General features: G+C 37.8%; 1 protein-coding gene across 3 annotated transcripts in view; it reads right to left on the bottom strand.

Moving 5' to 3' along the window:
* GPC5 (glypican 5) overlaps positions 1-21210 on the bottom strand; it is a 761183-nt gene that overhangs the window by 480414 nt on the left and 259559 nt on the right. For all 3 annotated transcript variants that reach the window (XR_013926366.1, XM_080377390.1, XM_080377391.1), the window contains one exon: positions 11937-12057. Coding sequence is in view for 2 of the 3 variants with exons in the window: in XM_080377390.1 (XP_080233516.1) it covers positions 11937-12057 (121 nt within the window). In the remaining variant the exon portion in view is untranslated. The remainder of the gene's footprint in view (positions 1-11936; positions 12058-21210) is intronic.

The following is a 21210-nucleotide window of genomic DNA, read 5'->3' as shown; positions in this document are numbered from 1 at the left end:
TTAGAATCAGGCTTTTTTTGTGGTTTTGTCTGGGTTGTTTTTTTTTTAATGTACCAGTCAGTTAAATACAGAACAGTGTAATATTTTTCTTTCTGGAAGAACCTAACAACCAACCATACTCTGCCAGGACATATTTGTATTTGCTTGTATTATCTCTTGAAACAAAACCTAAATTAACAATTGCATAGCACAGCCTGTTTCTGACATTTCTCTTTAATCCATAGTGCTGAACAGTTTTGCTGAGGCTTCATGTGAATTACATACTTCCCCTTTGGTTCTGATTCTTCAACCATTTGCTGGCTGACTCCCTCAAGACAACACCAGGGTTTTGCTGAGCAAAATTTGTGCCCTTAAAATATATAGTACAGTTTCAGATATGGTTTGTGTTATCCACATTGATTTCAAATGCACACTACAGGAGTAAAAAGCAGTTTAATCCACCATACTACACTGCTGTTTTCTACAATTTCATACACTTACAGAGAGCAGAAGACTAAGCAGATGAGTTCTTTAAGCAACAGACAGTCCTCATAGACAACACAGAACCTCTGTTTATAAGACTTCCGAGCAACACTTTGTTTTCCAGACCGCTATTTCTTGTGCCTGCAGAATGCATTGCTTATTGTACAAACTGACAAGGAGAACAAATTATGATGACACCTGCAGCAAATGCCTTGCTGCAGATTGCTGTCCACAGGCCACTGACTCGGAGGATTTCCCAGGACTGAGACTGAAAGGAAACCGCCTGTCTCAAATAGGAAACATTCAATATGTTCGAAAAGGATATAGCACTTTTCAAGCCAGAAATTCTGCAGACATCAACTTTTTGTCTGGGCAGTTAACCGCACACCACTGAAATACTGCTGCATTTCCTTTTTACAGTGTTTTGTACTACTGTGGTACTTGTTTTGGTTTAGACATCATAGTTTAGCACAGTGAGCATTGCACGTATTCTAAGAAATGGTCTTATGATCACTGGTGATAAAGCAGCCTGTTTCCTTAATGCTTTGTGGTTTGTAGTTTATGACAACCTGTTTTCATGGCCATAGCATTTATGACGACTGTACCCACATGTATTACCTGGTATCAAGTATGAGTTCACACTGTATCATCACAGAATACTTTAGGTTGGAAGGGACTTTTTAAAGGTCACCTTTTACAACCCCCAACCGCCCAGTAGTTTTTTCCTCAATTGGACTGACAAGAGGCAATGCATTTCCATTTTATCAGCACTTCAAGAAATCTGATTAGTTTTGAATTAATCTCTGCTGCTGTACAGAATCCACACCAAGTACACTAACATGGGGAATGCACCAATCAGCCAGTGCTAATATAGAAATGTACATACAGTACAGTCATCTTTCTTATTCCCTTGAGATACCAGCTTAGAGGAACTGCTCATTCAGTAATTTCGATAGCACTGGTGAGACCAGTACTACGAGACCACCTAAATGACACTTAGATATTAATGGTACCTACTGTAATTCCAGTTACTGCTGCACTCTTTTTTTCCTTTTTAATGTGTTTGCTTGCATACAAAGGGTTTTTTTAATGTCTTTATGATATTGACATGCTATATCTGTCATTAATTAGAACTAACAGGAACAGTAAGCTGCTTCTCCAATTTTTGTTGATAACTTCCATCCTAACGTGATGTTTAGTTGCCGAGCCTCTACGCAGAATAGGCCGTCACTGAAGCCAACTATGGGATGGGTTTGTGGTACGTATCAGATTTCATAAATTAGAACCTCTAATTTGATTTTCGCTCCTGACTAGAAAGTTGGTTTCCTGCTTTGCTTAACTTTCAGAGTTTCATTTGATACCAGTCTACAGTTCTCTTCCTTTTTTACCAAATATGTTGTTCCAAGCATGCCATTTCGGGAATAGTCCTCTTTTATTAATGTAGCAAGCAGAAGTAGGTATTATAATGGTGTACAGGGCACAGGTGGCCTGGCACCGGTGGGGCAGGGGCTGCAGGGGGTGATGGAGGCTTGGGGAAGGTGTATTTAAGGAAGGGTGAAAAACACTGGTCAGAAGCTGTGAGAGACATCAGTGAGAAAAACACAAGAGAAACAGCCCTGCAGACACCAGGTACGGAGAAGAAGAGGGAGGCAGGGCTCCCTGCACTGGAGCAGAGATTCCCCTGCAGCCCACGGTGAAGACCGTGGTGACACAGGTTGTCCCCCTGCAGCCCATGGAGGACCACAGTGGCGTAGATACCCACGCTGCAGTCCATGGAGGGCCCCACGCTGCAGCAGGTGGGTCTGCCCATGGCAACGCAGGCTCCTGGCAGGGACGGTGGCTGGCGGAGGCCCACGCAGAAGCAGCCTGTTTCTGAAGGACTGCAGCCCATGGGAAGGGCCCATGCTGGAGCAGGGGAAAAGCATGAGGAGTACAGAGTGGCAGAGATGAAGTGTTACGGACTGACCACAGACTCCCTTCCCCATCCCCCTGCACCACACAGGGTGCAGAGGTAGAAGAGCTGGGAATGAAGGGGTGAAGTTGAGCCTGGGAAGAAGCGGGGGGGGGGGGGGCTGAGGGAGAGGTGTTTCTAGTTCTTATATTTGTTTCTCAGAATCCTACTCTACTTTTAATTGCAAGACATTAAATTAACTTTCCCTCATTTGAATCTGTTTTGCCTGTGACAGTAATAGGTAAGCCATCTCCAAGTCTTTCTCTGCACTGATGAGTTTTTTCATCTTATGAGCCCTGGCCCTGTCCTGTTGAGGAGGGGGAGTGAGAGAGCAGCTCGGTGGGCATCTGGCAGCCAGCCAAAGTCAAACAACCACAAATGTTATTTGCTTGGACGCAAATAACAACTTCAATTAAGGCAACTTCCTCCGGAATCACTTCTGTTAATTTACTGGCCAAATCTGGAAAAACAGTTCAAAAGTAAAGACTGATTGAATTCTTATACTTAAACTCTCTTCATATGATGAACCAACCTTTTTAATAGTAATCAAGCTTATTCAAAGTTGCATATAACATATTTGAAAAACAAACCAGGTTAATATTTCAGAAGACATTTAGGATAACAATATTTTATAGCAAACTGCATCACACTGCAAAATATGTTATGTAAAGAAACTAACTAAATAATGGTTCTACTGCTGTATAAGAGCAGCACAAGCCAGTACAACTACGACTTGATACTCAGATATTCCCTTTTCACAATATTGGGCATGTATGTATTCCAGCGTAGTTAGCAGATTGTAGCTGAATGAGCTAGGGCAGTCCCAAAACTTCTTGGTTTATGTAAGATTCACTGTACTGTATTGAAGTCTAATCAGATTATTACTGATATTCTTATTATTTTTAATGTGAAAAATACCAGTAAATACCTACTAATAGGATATGTCCTTCCAGTTTTATTTTCTATTATGGGCACATCACTTGCATCATTGTCAACCTGACCCGTGAATGTAAAAAGAATGAATAATGTTGTTTGTACTGCAAATATCTGAGGCTTGTATGCATCTCTACAAAGACCAATTATTGTTCCACATGAGAAAAAAAGGATGTGGTTCTTCTATCATAAGAAAGTCTCTCTACATAAATCCAGATCCCATTAGGCAGGACATTTGCAAGTTGAATTCTTGAACTTATTTCTAGTTGATTATACACTAATTGGTATGGTTGCCATTGCACAACAGTTGATTGTCTAAATGAGAAGGCCAACAGCAAAAGTAATCTGCAATGCTGCTGCCTAAAACAATCCTCTATTGAAAGTATTCAAAGACAAGCCAATTGTTAAACTGGCATTCAAAGTTAAGCACATTTCCTATACCACTTTTCTTCTCCCTCCTCACAGAAATCACAGAGGTTAAATAAATTGTTATCCAATTAAATTACTAAATCAGGTATTGACAGTTTTCTCTCCCTCTAATAAAACTGAAATAGACAATAAATTTAAGGAAATCTTTGCCTTTTTTTATAGCAACAAAAAGCACACATGCCCTAAAAAAATCCCAAGATATTTTGAATGGGAGATTATCCCAAACCAGGTAGCCAGTTAAAAACCTGGTAATGTATCCACTGTCGGATATTATGCAATATGTCACATCCACTTAACAACTAATGGGGTACTACATCACTGCAAAAAGAAGGGATTTTTTATTCTATGATGAAAGTATAGAAGAAAACAAAAATGTCTAGCCTTCACAAACTGACCCCTATGCCTCTGTGGAGCCACCAAAGTTAATGAGAAGTTGAGTGAATACTGTTGTGACTGCTGTATCAGAGCCCTGATACCCTCGTGAACTCCCTAATTTGTCTCCATTACATATCAATATATATATTCTTTTCCTTTTCTAAGTTGTGATTAAGAATTAAGGGCATCAGAAGCTCATTTTCATTTTCTGAATTGCTACTGCTTCCATGGGGTAGTGGGATAAAACTGCTTGTTTTCTTTAAGATCTATAGCCAAAATTGTGGGAAGTTTGAAAGAAAGTATTAAAAAATAAGATAAAAATCAATTTTCAAGAGAGTGAAGGAGCATAAATGATATATTATAAATATGAAAAAATAATTTCCTTTCCACAGTTTAGCAAACAGTAAAGTAGATAAGAATTTCTAAAGTAAGCATCACAAAATCTGTGTCCCAGATCATACTGTTTGCCATAGCTATAACTCTTACAAAATCTCAAATCTCTCCTTCACTTAATATTGTACTTAAAAATGAGAAGACAGAACAATGCTCCCGTTTTGCTAAGGAACCCTAACTCAAGCAGGTTTTACCATCTATAGCAGCAAGCAATTTAGGTGCAAAATAGGCTTTTGTAGAGAGCATCTGCCCCATAATGAATATTTCAGTTAGTGTCACTATTCACCTAAGTAGCTAGAAAACACTGTCTTATTTTCTGTGCCACTGTTGTCTGCACTAAAATGATAAAAACTGACAGTATCTCCCTGTTGCATCAATGTGTATGTTTTCTCGCTGTGTAATGTGCAGTGCTTTATAAGCAATGGAAGATAAAAAATAGCAAAGATATAAATGTTAGGGATTTTTTTACTTAGTTCATCATTTAGTTTTACACATATTTGGGATTTTTTTACTTAGTTCATCATTTAGTTTTACACATATTTGAACCTTAAACTTAGTTTCGTACAACGTACACTCTTTCCCTTTTGTCATTCACATCAAGAGAGATCAAAAGCTTTTCATTTAAGCACAAATCCTATTTTAAAAGGTAGAACACAAAAACGAGGATCATCTGTGCTAAATGAATGGGACTCTGATTAGCCTTCAATAATTTTGGTAGAGCTAGTTAGTGAAAACTAAAACAAACCAGGAAAAAAGATCATTTGATTTTTATTTAAATTACTGACAAAAAGAACTATCTGGCTGGTGACCTGTTTTCAATTTACCTCCTAGGCATGTGAACACTAGGAGACACATGGGCTCAACTTCATGCCCTCCTAATCACTTTTGCCTTCTCTTCCTTCCCTGTAAATCATATCTAGTTTTGAGTTTACACACAATTTTCCAGGACATACAGTCATCCCAGAATGTTCATATAACTTTTAGTGTTTTGACTTACAAATGCCAAAACACCACCTTTGATAGCAACAAAAAGGGCATATATTTTCATTATTATCACAGAACTGTGAAGAAAACCTTTTCACTCTCAAGAGAAACAAAGCATCAGCAATCCTGCACTCTAATGTGTATTTTGGGCATTGGAAGTTGAACTGTATTTTAAAAGGAGGAGGACAAAACTCAGAAAATATTTACCATCTCACTTCTAGGTGATTAATACCTTTACAGAAATTATGCCAATGTCTTACATGCAATGGTAATACTCAAGTACTCTTGGGTACCAGCTAGCAGTCAGAAGGAGCTCATGTCAATACAGTGTGATAAACCAGCTCCCCGCAGATGTGCCAAAAGACAGGAACAGCTCACACAATGCACATGAAATAGGCTTCTCTGTCAAGTAGGAATACCCTAATACGACACGTCACCCTAATACTCTGCTATCATGTCTTGCCAAAGACAGAATTTGTCCAAGGGTTTGATTTCAAAAAGCCAGTAACGTTGTATTAATTCCAGAAGTGAAGCAAGAGGAGCCAACACATCAAATATAAAAGGGAGAGCCAACAAATCACTGGGGGAGAAATTAACATAATCAAGATACTGAGCTATTCTGTACCTGCAGGATTGTTCTAACTTCGGGAAAAAAAAACCTAAAAAGTGAAAAAGGCAGTAAAAATGAAATCTAAAGCAAAATTAACATTCAGACATGCATTTCTAATATGAAAAACCAAACAAAAGAAAACTTGTGAGGCAGCCTTTCCTATTGCAACAAAAATAATAAATAGGCAGTTCAGGAGCAAACACAGCTGAAAGCAATTCTACCACCACTGAATGTTGAATGGTTGTTGCTCAAAGTGCACTGAAATTTTGCTTCCCAATTAACTCTATGGGATACTTGTTATTGAATGGTGCAAAGTGCAGGATACAATATATCAACTAAAAAAACATTTAAGAGGAGAAAGGAAAAAAAAATATTTTGAAAGTGAGTCTCCACCAGTGTGTTACTGAACAGTGTATCAAACTGAGGCCCTAAGAATCTGTGACTGTTAAAACTCTGTACTCTTGAGAATTCTCTCATCCCATGACCAAGAATTGCATTTCAGTCATCAACAGAGTCATCAGAATGTATAATTCATTAAATTTATACAGCAGTTTGAACTATTCTAAGAGGCAGAGGGATTTTAATTATTAGATGATTATCGTAACACTAAAGAAGGCACAAGCTTGATATCTGTGATCAAAGGGAAGCACAACTGCAAGTGCCACATCTTGCATATGAATAATTTAAAAACATGATTCTTTGTATGTGCAGATGAGGACTCAGGTAATGTATTTCATCACTATTTCCAGTATGTACTCGGACAGCTCTTACAAAAACACGTATTAATTTGCCCACGCAGCAGTACATTGATAAAAGCTTTAAAAAACACAGTTGGGAAGTTTCGTTGTTAGTATGCCAAATCAGTGTAAAACCAAAACCTTATTCATCTCACAATTTTTATAACCTTTTTGAGTCATGTAAATGGGCAAATGATAGCATGGTAAAACACAGTGCTTACCAGGCCATAATAATGATGAGTAAAGGAAAAATTAGACTGTGACCTACATTTAATGTCTTATGAAGTAATGGGCTCTATTCACTTAAAAGATGCAGGCAACCCTTTTATTAGTGACAATTTTCAGCCCTTTGTGGAGAAAGTAAATATTATTCCATGTATACCAGCTAGCAGTCGAGTGCTATAGCAGCATAAGATGGAAACCCTTCCAAGTAAGTTCAGGCACATCTTTTGTAGCACCTAGAAATAGGAAATAATTTATCCTAATAGAAGCAATTAAATTTCCGGTATACTCAATAGAGTGGCATGTGCCTCTGGAGATCTCCACAGGGAGATTTGGTCTGCCTAGACAGACAGACAGACAGAAGGGTATTTTCTATTATGGCAGGATTTCCTAAAATCAGGAAGTCTTTATTTCACCTTTAAATATGAGCTCCAAGTAATGTCTATTATTTCCAAAAGCAGTGTCTTTGTGAGATTGTCTTCTGAAAGAAATACATTGAAATGACCAAGGTCCAGTTGCCTGTAATCGCAGCACCAAAATATCATACTTACTTCATAACCTCAGTATTTGCACTTGCAGGAAAGACAAATGAATTATGTATTTAAATTATTGGGGAAGAAAGAAAAATAATTACCATTATTATTGCTGCCATATGCAACTGACTTCGCTTATCATGATTGCCTATTAGAGTGATAGTTGCAGATTGCAGTTCATAAGAGAATATGCACTGAACCCATCATTTGCCTACCGTGAAGATAAATGAATGAAGATGAGCCCATAATTTAAAACTCTCCAAAACACCAGTCTTTACAAGTAAGGATTTTTACAAAAGAAGGTGACTTTTTCAAGCCATTTTCAGCACTGACTGGTTCAGCAGAATTCATGTTAGTTCTTATTGCACTTTGTTGCTGTGAATACAAACCTGTGGAGACCAGAGCACAGATTATAGTAGTCAGAGTCCAATAAAATCAAAAAGTTTTATTGATTTTTGGTAAATCCATTATTTAAGAAAAAAAAGGATTGCTGTGAGGCTTTCACAAAGAAGGGTCCAGAAACCACAGCCCGCTGGGAAGAGATATTGTCACTTATGCAACAATTTTAATTTCGTTGGTTTAAAGTTTTTAACAGAATAGAACCTAGAAAACAGTGCATGTTTAAGTATTGCACATTTACATACTAAAGCTGATTCTTTCCTTGGGATTTTCACGGACTTGTATATCTATCTTGCAAGAAAAGAGGAGATACTAGGAAACATCTTTTCTGCATGCAGGGCAGAATGGTCTTTGATCTGTTTTCTTATGTATGTATACATTAAAGATGAGCAGGAAGGGATCTTTAAGATATCTGTTCTTTCCCTATTTGATAATGTTTAGCAATTTGTACAGTAAGTATGTACAGTCTGATATTCTGTCACCTCACTGGATGCTCCCTTAAATGGGCCTTCCCTTTACATCTCAGAATATTGTCTTCCTTCTTGCCCTCATGCTGGGGTTTTTGAAAGAAAAAAGTGAAATGTAGTGTACTTGGTGAGAAAAGGGGTCATCTGCTTTGACGACAAGAAGCAAACAAGGTTTCAGAAAACAATGAAGCTTTCTAACTGAGTTTTTCTACCCTGGATTTACCAGAGAGAATTACTTTTTTCTGGCTGGCAGGACAAAATGTAATCATCTGATTATTTCAATCATCTGACTTAAATTATGTATCCTAAATGCAAAACCAGTCATCCTCTCCAAATTAGTCCTTCTATAGTTTAATAATAATTTTTAACCATTAGAAAATAATATATAATAAAATGAGATTTTTTAAAGAGTTCCCCAAATGTATGTGTATGTGTATATAAATGTTTATATATGCTAAATATTTCTCCTTAGAAAATGATACATTTATAGTTTGCACATTCAAACTGACAACCTCTCGGAAAGGGCTCAGAAACATGACATGAGTGAAATTCTTCAGACCGGACACATAACCGCAAGTGTCTACAGTGTAAGGCCCACATGTGAGCAATGTACCCAAACTCCTTTTATATTATGTAAGACTAAAGAACTAGTCTTCTTATCCTGAAGCCTACATTTACATATGGCCAAATGAACAACTCTCTGAGGTCCATTGATTAAATCTACATACAAGAAAGCTTAAACACCTAAATGCAGATGTCTGATCAAAGAATTGAACTCCACCCCTGCTGCAGATAAACACCACAGGTTATCACTGATGAAATTACACTTTCAGCGCATTTCACCATTTTTACTGTGAAAAGTACCAGAAGCAAAGCTTCTGTCTCTTTGCCGCATATTGATATTTACAAATTGCTAGAGACTGTTCAGTCCTGAAGACCTTGGCCCCATGACCATTTACCACTGATACACAGAGCTCTGACTGTGGAAGGACCGTATCTTATCATGACATCGTGAGACAGAGAAATGTTGCTTTGATGTCCTGTATCTTGAAATATTCCAAAACTGATGTGAAGAGTCATATAAACCTGAATTACCACTCATTTCCTTTCTCCTGATACAGAGTAAATGACTACGTACAAAACACAACTAAATAACAAAAAAGTACTTGTTTAGCACGCACGGGTTTGGCAACATGGAATTAAAATAAAAAAATATATAGTTGTCTCCATGAATAGCAAGTTATATATCAACCTGCCAATCTGTGTCACCTTAAGTTAAATTAAAATATATAAACTTTTACAGATTTCAGGAATGATTGGTTCTGGAAAACAGGACAAATATGTGGGTTTTTTTCTACTAGATTAGCTATTTGAACTTTTGCAGTACAATAATACTGTTTGGATAGAGTGCCAGACTTAAGTATGACGCCATCTATCTCTGACAATCCATTAAGTTCCCCTTTAATCTGTTCATCGTAAGCTTAATATGTGATTCTTCCTTTTCATATCACAAAGGACAAAAAGGTGATCTTTTGTATTTGAATCTCTAATTTACACTCCCCGTCCTCCTTTCCGAAGCAGTAAATGGTAAAGAAGAAAGCTTTTTCTGCAGTTTCTTCACCTCTTTTATCTGAGGAAAAGCAGATATATGTTGGGTCTCTAAGGAATTTGATTCTTTCTTTATCCTCCAACCCTATTTCCATACTTCGAGCTGCAAGAAAGGAAAATATCCCATAGAAATATAACATAGTTGGAAGATAGTAAGACTTGCAGTATGTAAATTATACGTCCTTCTCCCCCAAGACCCACTCTAGTCTTTTGGGACAAGGGCAAATAAGCTCTCAAAATGAAATACCTTATAATGGAATTGTTCTATTCCACTCTTTTAGATCCTCACTCAATGAGGAAACAACACAACTTCTAGTCTCTAGAGGAAAACAACACAATAAACTATACAGTGCAGATCTAATATCAAAGGAGGAGGGCATTCCTGATAGATGAAAGACCTTGAGACTTACCCAAGTAATATTTGCAATGTTTTTCCTTGCAGTGTAATTAATTAAGTCATAGTATCTCTTTGGATGGAATATTGTATTAATTTTCTCACCACTGTATTCACCATTTTAATAAAGAAAAAGAGACAAAAGCATACTGAAGCTGGAGGGCTACAAAAGATACTTATTTTAAGGAGGAAGGAATAATGATTGCCTTTGAGCTTCAATCTGGATGCCACTTCTCCCAGAAAACAACCCTACTGACAGAAAAGCTTTTTTTCTGTTTTTTTTTTTTTTGTTATGTTTTGGGTTTGGGGCGTTTTTTTTTATTTCACCACTCTTTCCTTGGCTGTCAGAGAGGAGTTATTTTTCACAAATAGAGAAATAAGAACTGAGAGAGTTTACCATGAAGCTATCGGTAATATTTCAACTCCAGAAACCATTTGGGAAACTATTTAAAAGCTGCCAAGAAGACGGAAAAACAAAATTAAAGCAAGTCCTTAGATGGAACGAAATGCACTAGGCAAGGAAAAGCCGTCTAATACTCATGTTTGGGGAATAAGATAGAGAAGGGAAGTAGAGACCATAAAGTTGTCGAGCTCGCATGCTCTAAGTAGCCTCTACTTTTACCAGTGCAGATGACAGGATACTGAGGTAGATGGGTCACTGACAAGAAATGCCAGTAGAAATATCTTATCACTGAGTCTTTGTACCAGAATGGAAACTTGTATTTTTCAACTGAAATATAGAGTTGTCAGCAAAATAATGGTTGGTTTCAGCAGAACCAGGTTTTTCTCCCACAGTTCTAGCTATCTGTGCATATAGATACAGCATGTAATAAAATATACCTGTAACCCTTTAAATGTATTACAATACTATGATTATGCATAAACACACTGAAAATTGAATGCCTTGTAAACCTTAAATTAGTAACACAGATAGGTACATCAGGTAATGAGCACCAACTCCTTTAGCAAGCATGGTACTCCTCTTAAACTTCCTAGGTCTTCTATGTGGCATCTAAGCAGAAAACCTCACAGCAAGACTAGTTAAGAAAGAACCTAGATTTAGTAAAGTGGGAAGAGGGAAATTATGTTTTATTGTTTTTTAAACATATGCACCCAGCTAAGATCCCTAAATTATACTGTTTGTGCTTCCGTACATTTACTGTAATGCTGAGCTGTAGTACTAACAGGTACCGATAGCCCAGGTGGCAAAGTCTGACTTCCTACGCTCATCAACCATATGCAAAACTTTCAACGAAATAATTCTTAATAATTGAAGGGAGAAAGAAGAGCAAGTAGTGTTTTGCTGTTGATGTGCACTGAGCAGTAACTTGAATTAACAATTAATCTTTAATGTACAGTAAACTAATAAAGTAACTCAAAATTTCATTACTAGACTTGTCTTTAGTACTGTTCTACATCTATATGTAAAAGCAACTTACCTGAATAACATGTTTCAGCTTGTCAATAATTTGACTTATTACAGGATCTGTTCCCTTCACTTTTACTTCTGGATTTGCAGACTGAGCTTTGATTCCACTGCCAACGACACGATGAGTATAGCTAGTTTAATACATAAACACATACACAAAAATCGTTTAGTAAGTTATTCTACTCTCAGAGGGTCATCTTCCAGTTTGTATCAACACTTATGGCACCAAAATTCCACTTTAATGAGAGACATTAATTTCATGCACATATTTTTCACAGAAAAGAAATACAGCATAATAGAATTACTACATTCCACAAAGCTGTATGATTTATTATAGCTTTAATTTTACTACAAACTTCAACAAGAAAAATGTTATCTACATTCTGAAGCAAGAAACATTCAGCCCTATGATGTTTTTTTGTGTGTGCAAAGACTGTCCTCTATTTTTCTTTTGCTAGATATAACTACATGGTGGTTGCCTAAATGTATGACATTTCAGATTTTTACAACAAACTCCAGATTGTATACACACTGTATGTTCAGAACTACACCTGAAGTTTTGTAGTGCTTTTGCGAGCACAGATACAGATAAAATATTTATTGCAGGAAAACAGCCAAATTAAGCATAAATTATTTAGAATTACATAACTGATATGAGTAGGCCAAAATTTACTTAGTAGCTAGATATGTGAAAAAGAAACAATAGAAACTTGATATATGTTCATTCAAGAAAGAACTGCTGTAGTAAGTAGAACATTATTTCTAATGCATCAAAACACAAGATACAGAGACCAAAATTAACCACCTAGCAGAATTCTGTGGCTTATTAAGATACAATTCTTCATTCAACTTCCCATGTTATATGTAATACTCAAGTTAGCCAAGAAAAACTGAGTATCTACCTTCTCATCACAGATACTGTACACTATGCAAATACCCTCCATATGTTATGTTTTGTCTGCATACCCTAAAGAGGATAGCTCTATATATCTCTGTCTCAAAAATACTTTGCCAGCTGTTATGCTGTAAGAAAAATAATGGACAGAACCCTACCAGGAATGGTGAGAAGTGGTGCCTAAATTCCTGCCTGTTAGACCTGTATATGAGCATACACAACACAGCCTATTCAAATTTTGCAGAATCTGTTTTATGAAAAAATATTGCAGGTCCTCTTAGCTCTGCAGAAAACCTTCTATGTATGCTACACAGTGAATACTGTTTATTAAAACAAGATTGCCACATAGCAACAATATTTTGTCTTTGATCTTTGCTTAAATATCACCTTAAGTGAGGTTAAAGATATTCCTAAGGAAGCATACACAGACCAGGTACCATTCTTAAAATGACATTGGCTATGCTCATACATATAAATTAACCTTGTCACACAAAATGACAACAAGTTTTCTACAGGTCCCAGAGAGCACGATTTGCCTTCTATATGTGTGACAAAAACTAGTAGCTCCTTTAGGCATTACACAAAGACACTTTTTGGACTACATGTTCTGCAAAATGCTTCAAAAGTGAACTAATTCTAAGGCCCAGCCACGTTTTCCTAGACTTTCAAGGTATCAAGATCCAGCATTGCTTGTCCTTTAAAGCATTCAGTTTTACACAGTAAATACTAAAATTCTAGACCTTCTACATACAGCTCTTCACAGGCTATTTAGGACAACTGTACTATATTTCTTTTGCAAGCAATCAAGTTCACTAAAACAGATATAAAATTTAAAATCAATTATGTATCAAGATACCACAGTAATGATCTCCTAGGATTAGTCACATGTTAAAGATTCTACTTTATTCATTCTTCATTTGAGAAAATAGTCGGCTATATCCAATATTCAGGACACTGTATCAGCTAAAGGTAAATACTAAAAATAATAAGCTCATTACTAAACACCATTATGGAACCCTTTACTGATTCACTAGCCATACTATTACTTGTAATGGATGTTAATGCTGCACAATCAGGACAGCAAGGCTTAATGTACTTAATGTAGTTCACTGGAACATGGTAGTTGAAATGAGTTTAAAAAAAATCCTCACAGCACTGTTTAACACCTTGAGAATATGAATGGTTCATATTCTTCACAAAGTGGTATTTTGGTTTATAGCAGACAGCTTTTTGTGCTGCCTTGCACTGACAGGGCAATTTGCCAGCTTGTAGTGATGGGGTAATGCTTTTTATAGGGGCGTGTACAAAATCTGCAGCCTGCTTGCTAGACCTGGGGAAACGTTTAACACAGTAATTTGAGTAGGGTCAACAAATCTTCTGGTAGCTTCTAAGGATAACCCCCCTGCCCCAAACCTAAAAACCTTCTCCAAGGTTTTCCTTGAAAATCCTTCTTTCACAGTCATTTGTCTAAATCAAAATAGATAATTCAATACAGAATTCCTTCCTTCCTTCCCCTTTCCAGCCGAATAATACTACAGTCACCAGATGGACAACATGTTTAACTCAACACACTGGTTTAGCACAATACAGCAAATTCCCTTCATCGTGTAACACTATTTAGAAAAAAAAAATCTTAAATGTTACGGCTATCCTTTCTACACAGTGCTCTCATTTTCTGTCTCACAGCATGCAAAAGCCATGGTCTCACTTTCTGTCACTCAGAATTCTTCAAGTAACACCTTTTTTCAAATGCTGCAAACCCAACTATGACACATTTTCCTGTGAATTGCATAACTACGTGAAAAATAATACCTATTCTCTTTCTTTCATTGAATTGGCAATACTCATTTCTCTATCCATGCAGGAAGAAATAAATCATACAGAAGTTGAGACTTGCCTAGGCTACAATTTCATTAATTTAGCTCATCTGGGAATTATCTGGCAATGACTCATTCAAGGCTGACCATCATTCCTTTTTCAGCTGTTTCCACAACAAAATCCACACCCCTGCACAGCTGGTATTTACCATAGGACTAACTAACTCCCTTCTTTCACATGAGAGAAAGTAGCTGGGAAAGTAATACTCTCTTGTAAGTGGACCACATATTAAGAGTTTCAGTCATGTTCCCCCACCTCTTTAGACCTGTCATCCTCTAAATTCCTCTTCAGCTGTGGTTCATAAGGAATAATTGGATTTAATTACCAGTAAAAAGTGTTAGCAATTAATTCGGTTCTCTCTCTCCCACACCTAGTCCCTTTTATAGTTGTTCTTTTCATATTGTCTCAAAGGCAAAATACGTATCTGCTTCTGAGGTAGAGGAACTCTATTATATTATTGGCAAGGCTTGTGACCCCAAGAGGGGACACACATTGAAGCAGCCTGTTCCTGAAGGGCTGCACACTGTGGAAGGGACTCACACTGGAGGAGTTCATTAAGAACTGCAGCCCGTGGGAAGGCCCCACGTTGGAGAAGTTCATGGAGGACTCTCTCCCGTGGGAGGGACCCCACGCTGGGGCAGGGGAAGAGCATGAGGAAGAAGGAGCAGCAGAGACAACGTGTGATGGACTGACCACAGCCCCCATTCCCTGTCCCCTTTGCTGCTCCCAGGGAGGAGGCAGGGAAGGAAGCCAGGAGTGAAATTGTGTCTGGGAAGGAGGGGGATGGGGGGGTGGGGGGTTTGGGTACGGAGATGTGTTCAGATTTGGTTTTATTTCTCATTATCCTACTCTGATTTGAATGGTAATAAATTAACTCCCCACGTTGAGTTTGTTTTGGCCATGATAGTAAATTGCTGAGCAATCTCCCTATCCTTAACTCAACCCACAAGCCTTTTGTCGTATTTTTCTCTCCCTGTCCAGCTGAGGAGGCGCAGTGATGGAGCAGCTTGGTGGGCACCTGCCATCCAGCCAGGGTCAGTAAACGCTTTCTGTACTAGCTCACAGCATAAATGTTGAATGACATTTTTCACGTTATGTTGCACTGCTAAATGATGGTGGTCTCAGTATAGAACCCCCAAATGTGAATACACTCAACATACCGAAGTAAATAAACAAATATGTTTGCATTTTTTTCTGTTATTGGAAAATCTAACCCATATTAGATTTGCTTTCATTGCAAGGTGATCTGGCTTTGATCAACTGACATTAAAAACTACCATATAACTTCAACTGTCATAATTATGGGCTCTGACAAGTCACAAGGCAGGTTGAAAGCCTTTTTTTTTTTTCCTTCAGGTGTGTAAGGCATTGACAAAGCCTTATAAAGTATTGTTTTATTGATTCTTATCATAAAAGTAAGATTATGGAAGTCAAATTCTGTTTAATATACTCTTTTGCTGCTTGAAATTATGTCTTCTGCATACGAAAAATATAAACTTACTTCTATGTTGGTATTTTCTATATATCATTGTGTTTAACTAACAAACATCTATAAATCTAACATCCTCAAACATTCTAATGTGAACTAAATGATCTGTCAGAGTGAAATGGGCTATTGGGAATCTGAGCATGGTACACAAAATTTCATCCCTGTTGACTTACATTTACATGCAAAATGTTTCCCTTTAGTTGGGGGAAAAATACAAAAATCTCAGGCTCTTGATTTGAGAGACTTCATTCATTATAAAGTTTTAATACAGCATTGATCGCCTTTGTTTCTTTTACCCTTAATGTACCAGTAATGGAAAAAAACATTTTAAGGATCCCTGCAGAGGTAGCCTGACTTGAGCAAGTGTTGCTTAGATTTGAATCCTGGGGGGGTGTGTGTGGTGAAATGACGAATTTCTTGCTAGAGAAGTAATAGACCCGCCATCTGTGCTCATTTCTGTACAAGCATAGTAATGTATCACATCACTTTAATAGGCAGACTTGGTCCCCAAGTACTATTCATTTTCATCAGCACTAGGAAAAAAAAACCTCAAGTACCAATATATTTGTATTCTATAAACATGTTTTAAAGTGATGAATAACAAGGTGCCCATTTTCTGAGCTTAATACATGAATATTCATATAAATTTCCTATTACTCTCTATTGTATCTCTGAGTACAGTCAGTGGGTTTTACATTTGATTGTATCAATATCTCTGTTAAAAGAGAAGATGATGTTCTATTGGCTATCACTGGCTTCTTGGTACATGCAGTTGGAAAAGCTATTAGAAGTAATGAATATATTCATTCTCATACGAATCAGCCATTTTGGACATTGTGCTTAAAGCAGATCTGTACCTCTCCCTCTGACACAAATAATCTATATTATATTGTGATGACAACAAATACTAATACATCATAAATAATTGTCAGGAACTGATATGATTTTCCATTGCTTCACATTAGCTTTGTAGAGTAATATCAGCACAGAACAGATAAAGAAATCAATGCTAAAAATGGGTCTGAGCCATGAAGTTTTGATCTAGATCCAAACTTCAGAGTTCAGCTCCCAGTGCTACAAGTGTTTTGCATCAGACCTGCTACTTTTCAAATGCTGAAGATAAGAAGTGAAAGACAGAGGAACTAACTTTGCCTTTAATGTTTTCAGGTTCACTAGGACACCAAGCAAGCAAATCATAAAAAGAACTGAGGATACTGAGTGGGATTCAAACTTGTTACTTCTTGGAATAAATTTTGTTGAGCTGCTTTTAGGCACTGGGACAATGTTCCAATTGGTAGATTAAAGTAGCGAAAGGTATATTATTTGTTGCTGCACATGTTTACTTTTTACTAGTATTCAGGTAATTGTTAATTTCTCAAGTAGCAGTTACCCAGAATATAGGTATATTATCACAAAATAAAGCTATATTATCACAGTAAATACTATTCTCCAGAACAACCCTAAGCATCTTGGCAGTAAAGCTTCTCCCAGGAAACCTGGTGATGTCCTGTACTTTAGCAAGTTTAGCTGTTTGCCCCATCTTGATGTCCCTCTGCAAGCTGCTACCATTACCTTCTACTACCACCTTCTTGGGCTTTTCAGTGCTTGGCTTAATTGACTTTATAAAGAGCTATCAGGAATCTCTATGTTAACTTGTCAAGTTACAGGGTCTTGATATTGAGACAACTGCTCTGGTTGTGAAGGGCTTAATCAATGGGGTGCATTGCTTTACCTCTGAAATACTCATGTGTATCAGGCTTAATCAATGGGGTGCATTGCTTTACCTCTGAAATACTCATGTGTATCAGGCTTAATCAATGGGGTGCATTGCTTTACCTCTGAAATACTCATGTGTATCAGGCACTCACACTGCTGTAGAAGGTTCAGGTGGTTCATAGCTCTTGCAGCTGTACAGAGACACCGCCTGACAAAGCTTACTCTTTTTGTCAATTTGTGGCAATAGGATTCACACCTCCATTTGTGATGTTTCATCTCAAATGAAATCCTAACTGATAGCATTACCATAATCTCCATGAGACCAAGCAGACAACAACCACTAACTCCTCATTCTGGTAACAATGCCAGTGTCTCTCCATTGACTTAATTGTCTTTATTTGAAACTAATTTGTAGTAAATGAAACAGTGCTGATTTTTACCAGCTGACTCTGAAGTAAGCATTGAAATCCCAGGGAAGTAGTTTGAAACTGGGTGTTTACTTCCTGTGGGTTCTTTGGGAAGGTCCAGACAAAGAGTATAATATGCAAGAGACAAAATAACTTAATTTTAAAAATAATCTATTTACTGTATTTACTATCCTTTATTCATCTTCTTTAACTAGCATAGAAGCAGTAACCAAGATGCAAGTTTTGCAGTATGCTTCTCCTTCACAACTGTTACTTTCTTGTTTGTATGTTCTAGTTTGGAAAAGTAGGCATTTGTGTACTGGCATTGCTAAGGGATTTGTTTTGTTCAACTTCTTACATTAATTGAATTCTAAATTACTTCACAGTTTAGGCTGCTGGCACTTACAAGTTACAAGCAAGCACCTGTATTTATACAGTCTCACTGTGTTTAAGAATGGTAAAATAGCCCACTGTGCCCACTACATTTTCTTTGATTTCAAACCTGGGATATAATTTTTAATACCTCCTTCTCAGCTTGCTTGCTTTATGATTGCTGATAATTGCTGGTTTACACCTGCTATTGCTAGCATCTTCATCGCTGCTGGACATTTCAAAATTCTGGGTAACTGCTACTCCTACTTGAGAAATTAATAATTACCTGAATACTAGTAAAAAGTAAACATGTGCAGCAACAAATGAGTAAGAGCCTTTAGTGGTGCAAATTTTAGTTAACAAAGCTGAACAAATCAAAGAATCACAATAATCATAAAAAATGCTTAGAGCTTGGACAGGTGTGTTGGCTATCTTTGTCTAGAATTACATAGTTTTTAAAAAGTAGACATTCCAGTTATCCTCAGAAAACTTGTCAAAAATATTTTACACCTAGTTAACAGAGACAGTATTTATAGTAATTCTAGGACAGATTCCATTTGTCCTAGACATTTTCAATTCTTTTTAATTGATCACCATTTATTTTAAAAGAAAATAAAATGCCTTTGAATTCTTCAATTAGATTTTATTTTTAGATGTGTGATTTGTTACATATTTGAAAAAAAATTGATTGCATATACACTTGTTACATTTACAGCAAATACTGTGTAGAAAAACAGCTGAGTAAAAGTTATTTGTGCTTACTACTTCCTGTAGTAAGTTAGCCTGAAGCACATCTAAGAAAAGATATGTATTTAACTTTTGATCACTGACCAGACCTGCCTTGTTAAAGGAAAAAATAGCAGGTCAGCCTTTATATATATATATATATATAGAGAGAGAGAGAGAGAGAGAGAGAAAGAGAGTGAGAATATAAATAGAGGGGTTTTCTACATTTGAAAACTAGGTGACATGTCCTTGGAATACTCTTTTTTTAAATAGGTATTTCATTAAAAACTTGCTTATTTGGAGCTAGGTTTATGGGAATAAGACAAATCACACTGAAGTATGTAATGAAGTAACTATTACAGAGCCTGTCAGAATATCTCTTCTAATGAATTTGCAAGTTTGACCCAGACCTCTGTTATTTTATACAGCACAAATTCTATCATCTCAATAATAACTTCCATTATGTTCTAATCCTACAATCACTCTAAAGCTCAAAAAACCCCAACAATCCTTCATGATCTTAACTTGAAGACCAACATTTTTGAGAGAATTTTATATATAGTGGTTGGAAGCCAGTTCATCATAGCTTTGACGTCAGTTGTGTCTTCCAAGAATAATTTTTTTAATAAGCAATAATAAGTGCTAATGGAATAACTAGATATCCCAAAGGCTTCATTACAGAATCACAGAATGGTCAGGGTTGGAAGGGACTAGTCCACATCTAGTCCACACCCCCTGCTAAAGCAGGGTCACCTACAGCAGGCTGCACAGAATCGTGTCCAGGCAGGTTTTGAATGTCTCCAGAGAAGGAGACTTCACAGCCTCTCTGGGCAGCCTGTGCCAGTGTTCTGGCACCCTCATGGTAGAGAAGTTCTTCCTTGTATTCAGATGGAACTGCCTGTGCTGCAGTTTGTGTCCATTGCTGGACACTACTGAAAAAAGACTGGCCCCGTTCTCTTGACGTTAAGATATTCATAGACCTTGATAAGATCCCCTCTCAGTATCCTCCAGACTAAACAGGCCCAGCTCTCTCAGCCTTCCCTCATAAAGGAGATGTTGACTCTCTTGAACAGGGCAGCTCAGAACTGCACACAGCACTCCAGATTTGGCCTCACCAAGGCGGAGGAGAGGGAGAGGATCACCTCCCTCCACCTGCTGGCCACACTCCCCCTAATGTACCCCAGGACACCATTGGTCACCTTGGCCACCAGGGCACACTGCTGGCCCATGGGCAACTTGCTGTCCACCAGAACACCCAGGTCCTTCTCCGCAAAGCTGCCTTCCAGCTGGTCAACCCCGAGCCTGTACTGGTGCATGGGGATGTTCCCCTCCAGGTGCAGGACCTTACTCTTGCTGTCGTTGAACTTCATTGGGTTCCTTTCCGCCCAGCTCTCCAGCCTGTCCAGGGCTCACTGAATGGCAGTGCAGCTCTCTGGGGTATCAGCCACTGCTCCCAGCTTTGTATCACCAGCAAACTTGCTGAGGACACACTCTGTCCCTTCATCCAGGTCATTGATGATTAAGTTGAACAGGACTGGACCCAACACTGGCCCCTGGGGAACACCCCTGGCCACAGCCTCCAGCCAGACTCTGTTCTGCTGACCACAGCCCTCTGAGCTCTGCCATTCAGCCAGTTCCCAACCCACCTCACTGTCTGCTCACAACACCCACACTGCCTGAGCTTACCTATGAGGGTGTTGTGGGAGACAGTGTCTAAAGCCTCACTGAGGTACAGGTAGACAACATCCACTGCTCTCCTCTCGTCTACCCAGCCAGTCATTGCATCATAGAAGGCTATCTG

The sequence above is a fragment of the Falco punctatus genome (genome assembly GCF_963210335.1).
Source record: "Falco punctatus genome assembly, chromosome: 2".
Taxonomy (NCBI): Eukaryota; Metazoa; Chordata; class Aves; order Falconiformes; family Falconidae; genus Falco; species Falco punctatus.
Note: the sequence above shows the minus strand (reverse complement) of the source record. Positions and strands in the feature narration are given on the sequence as shown.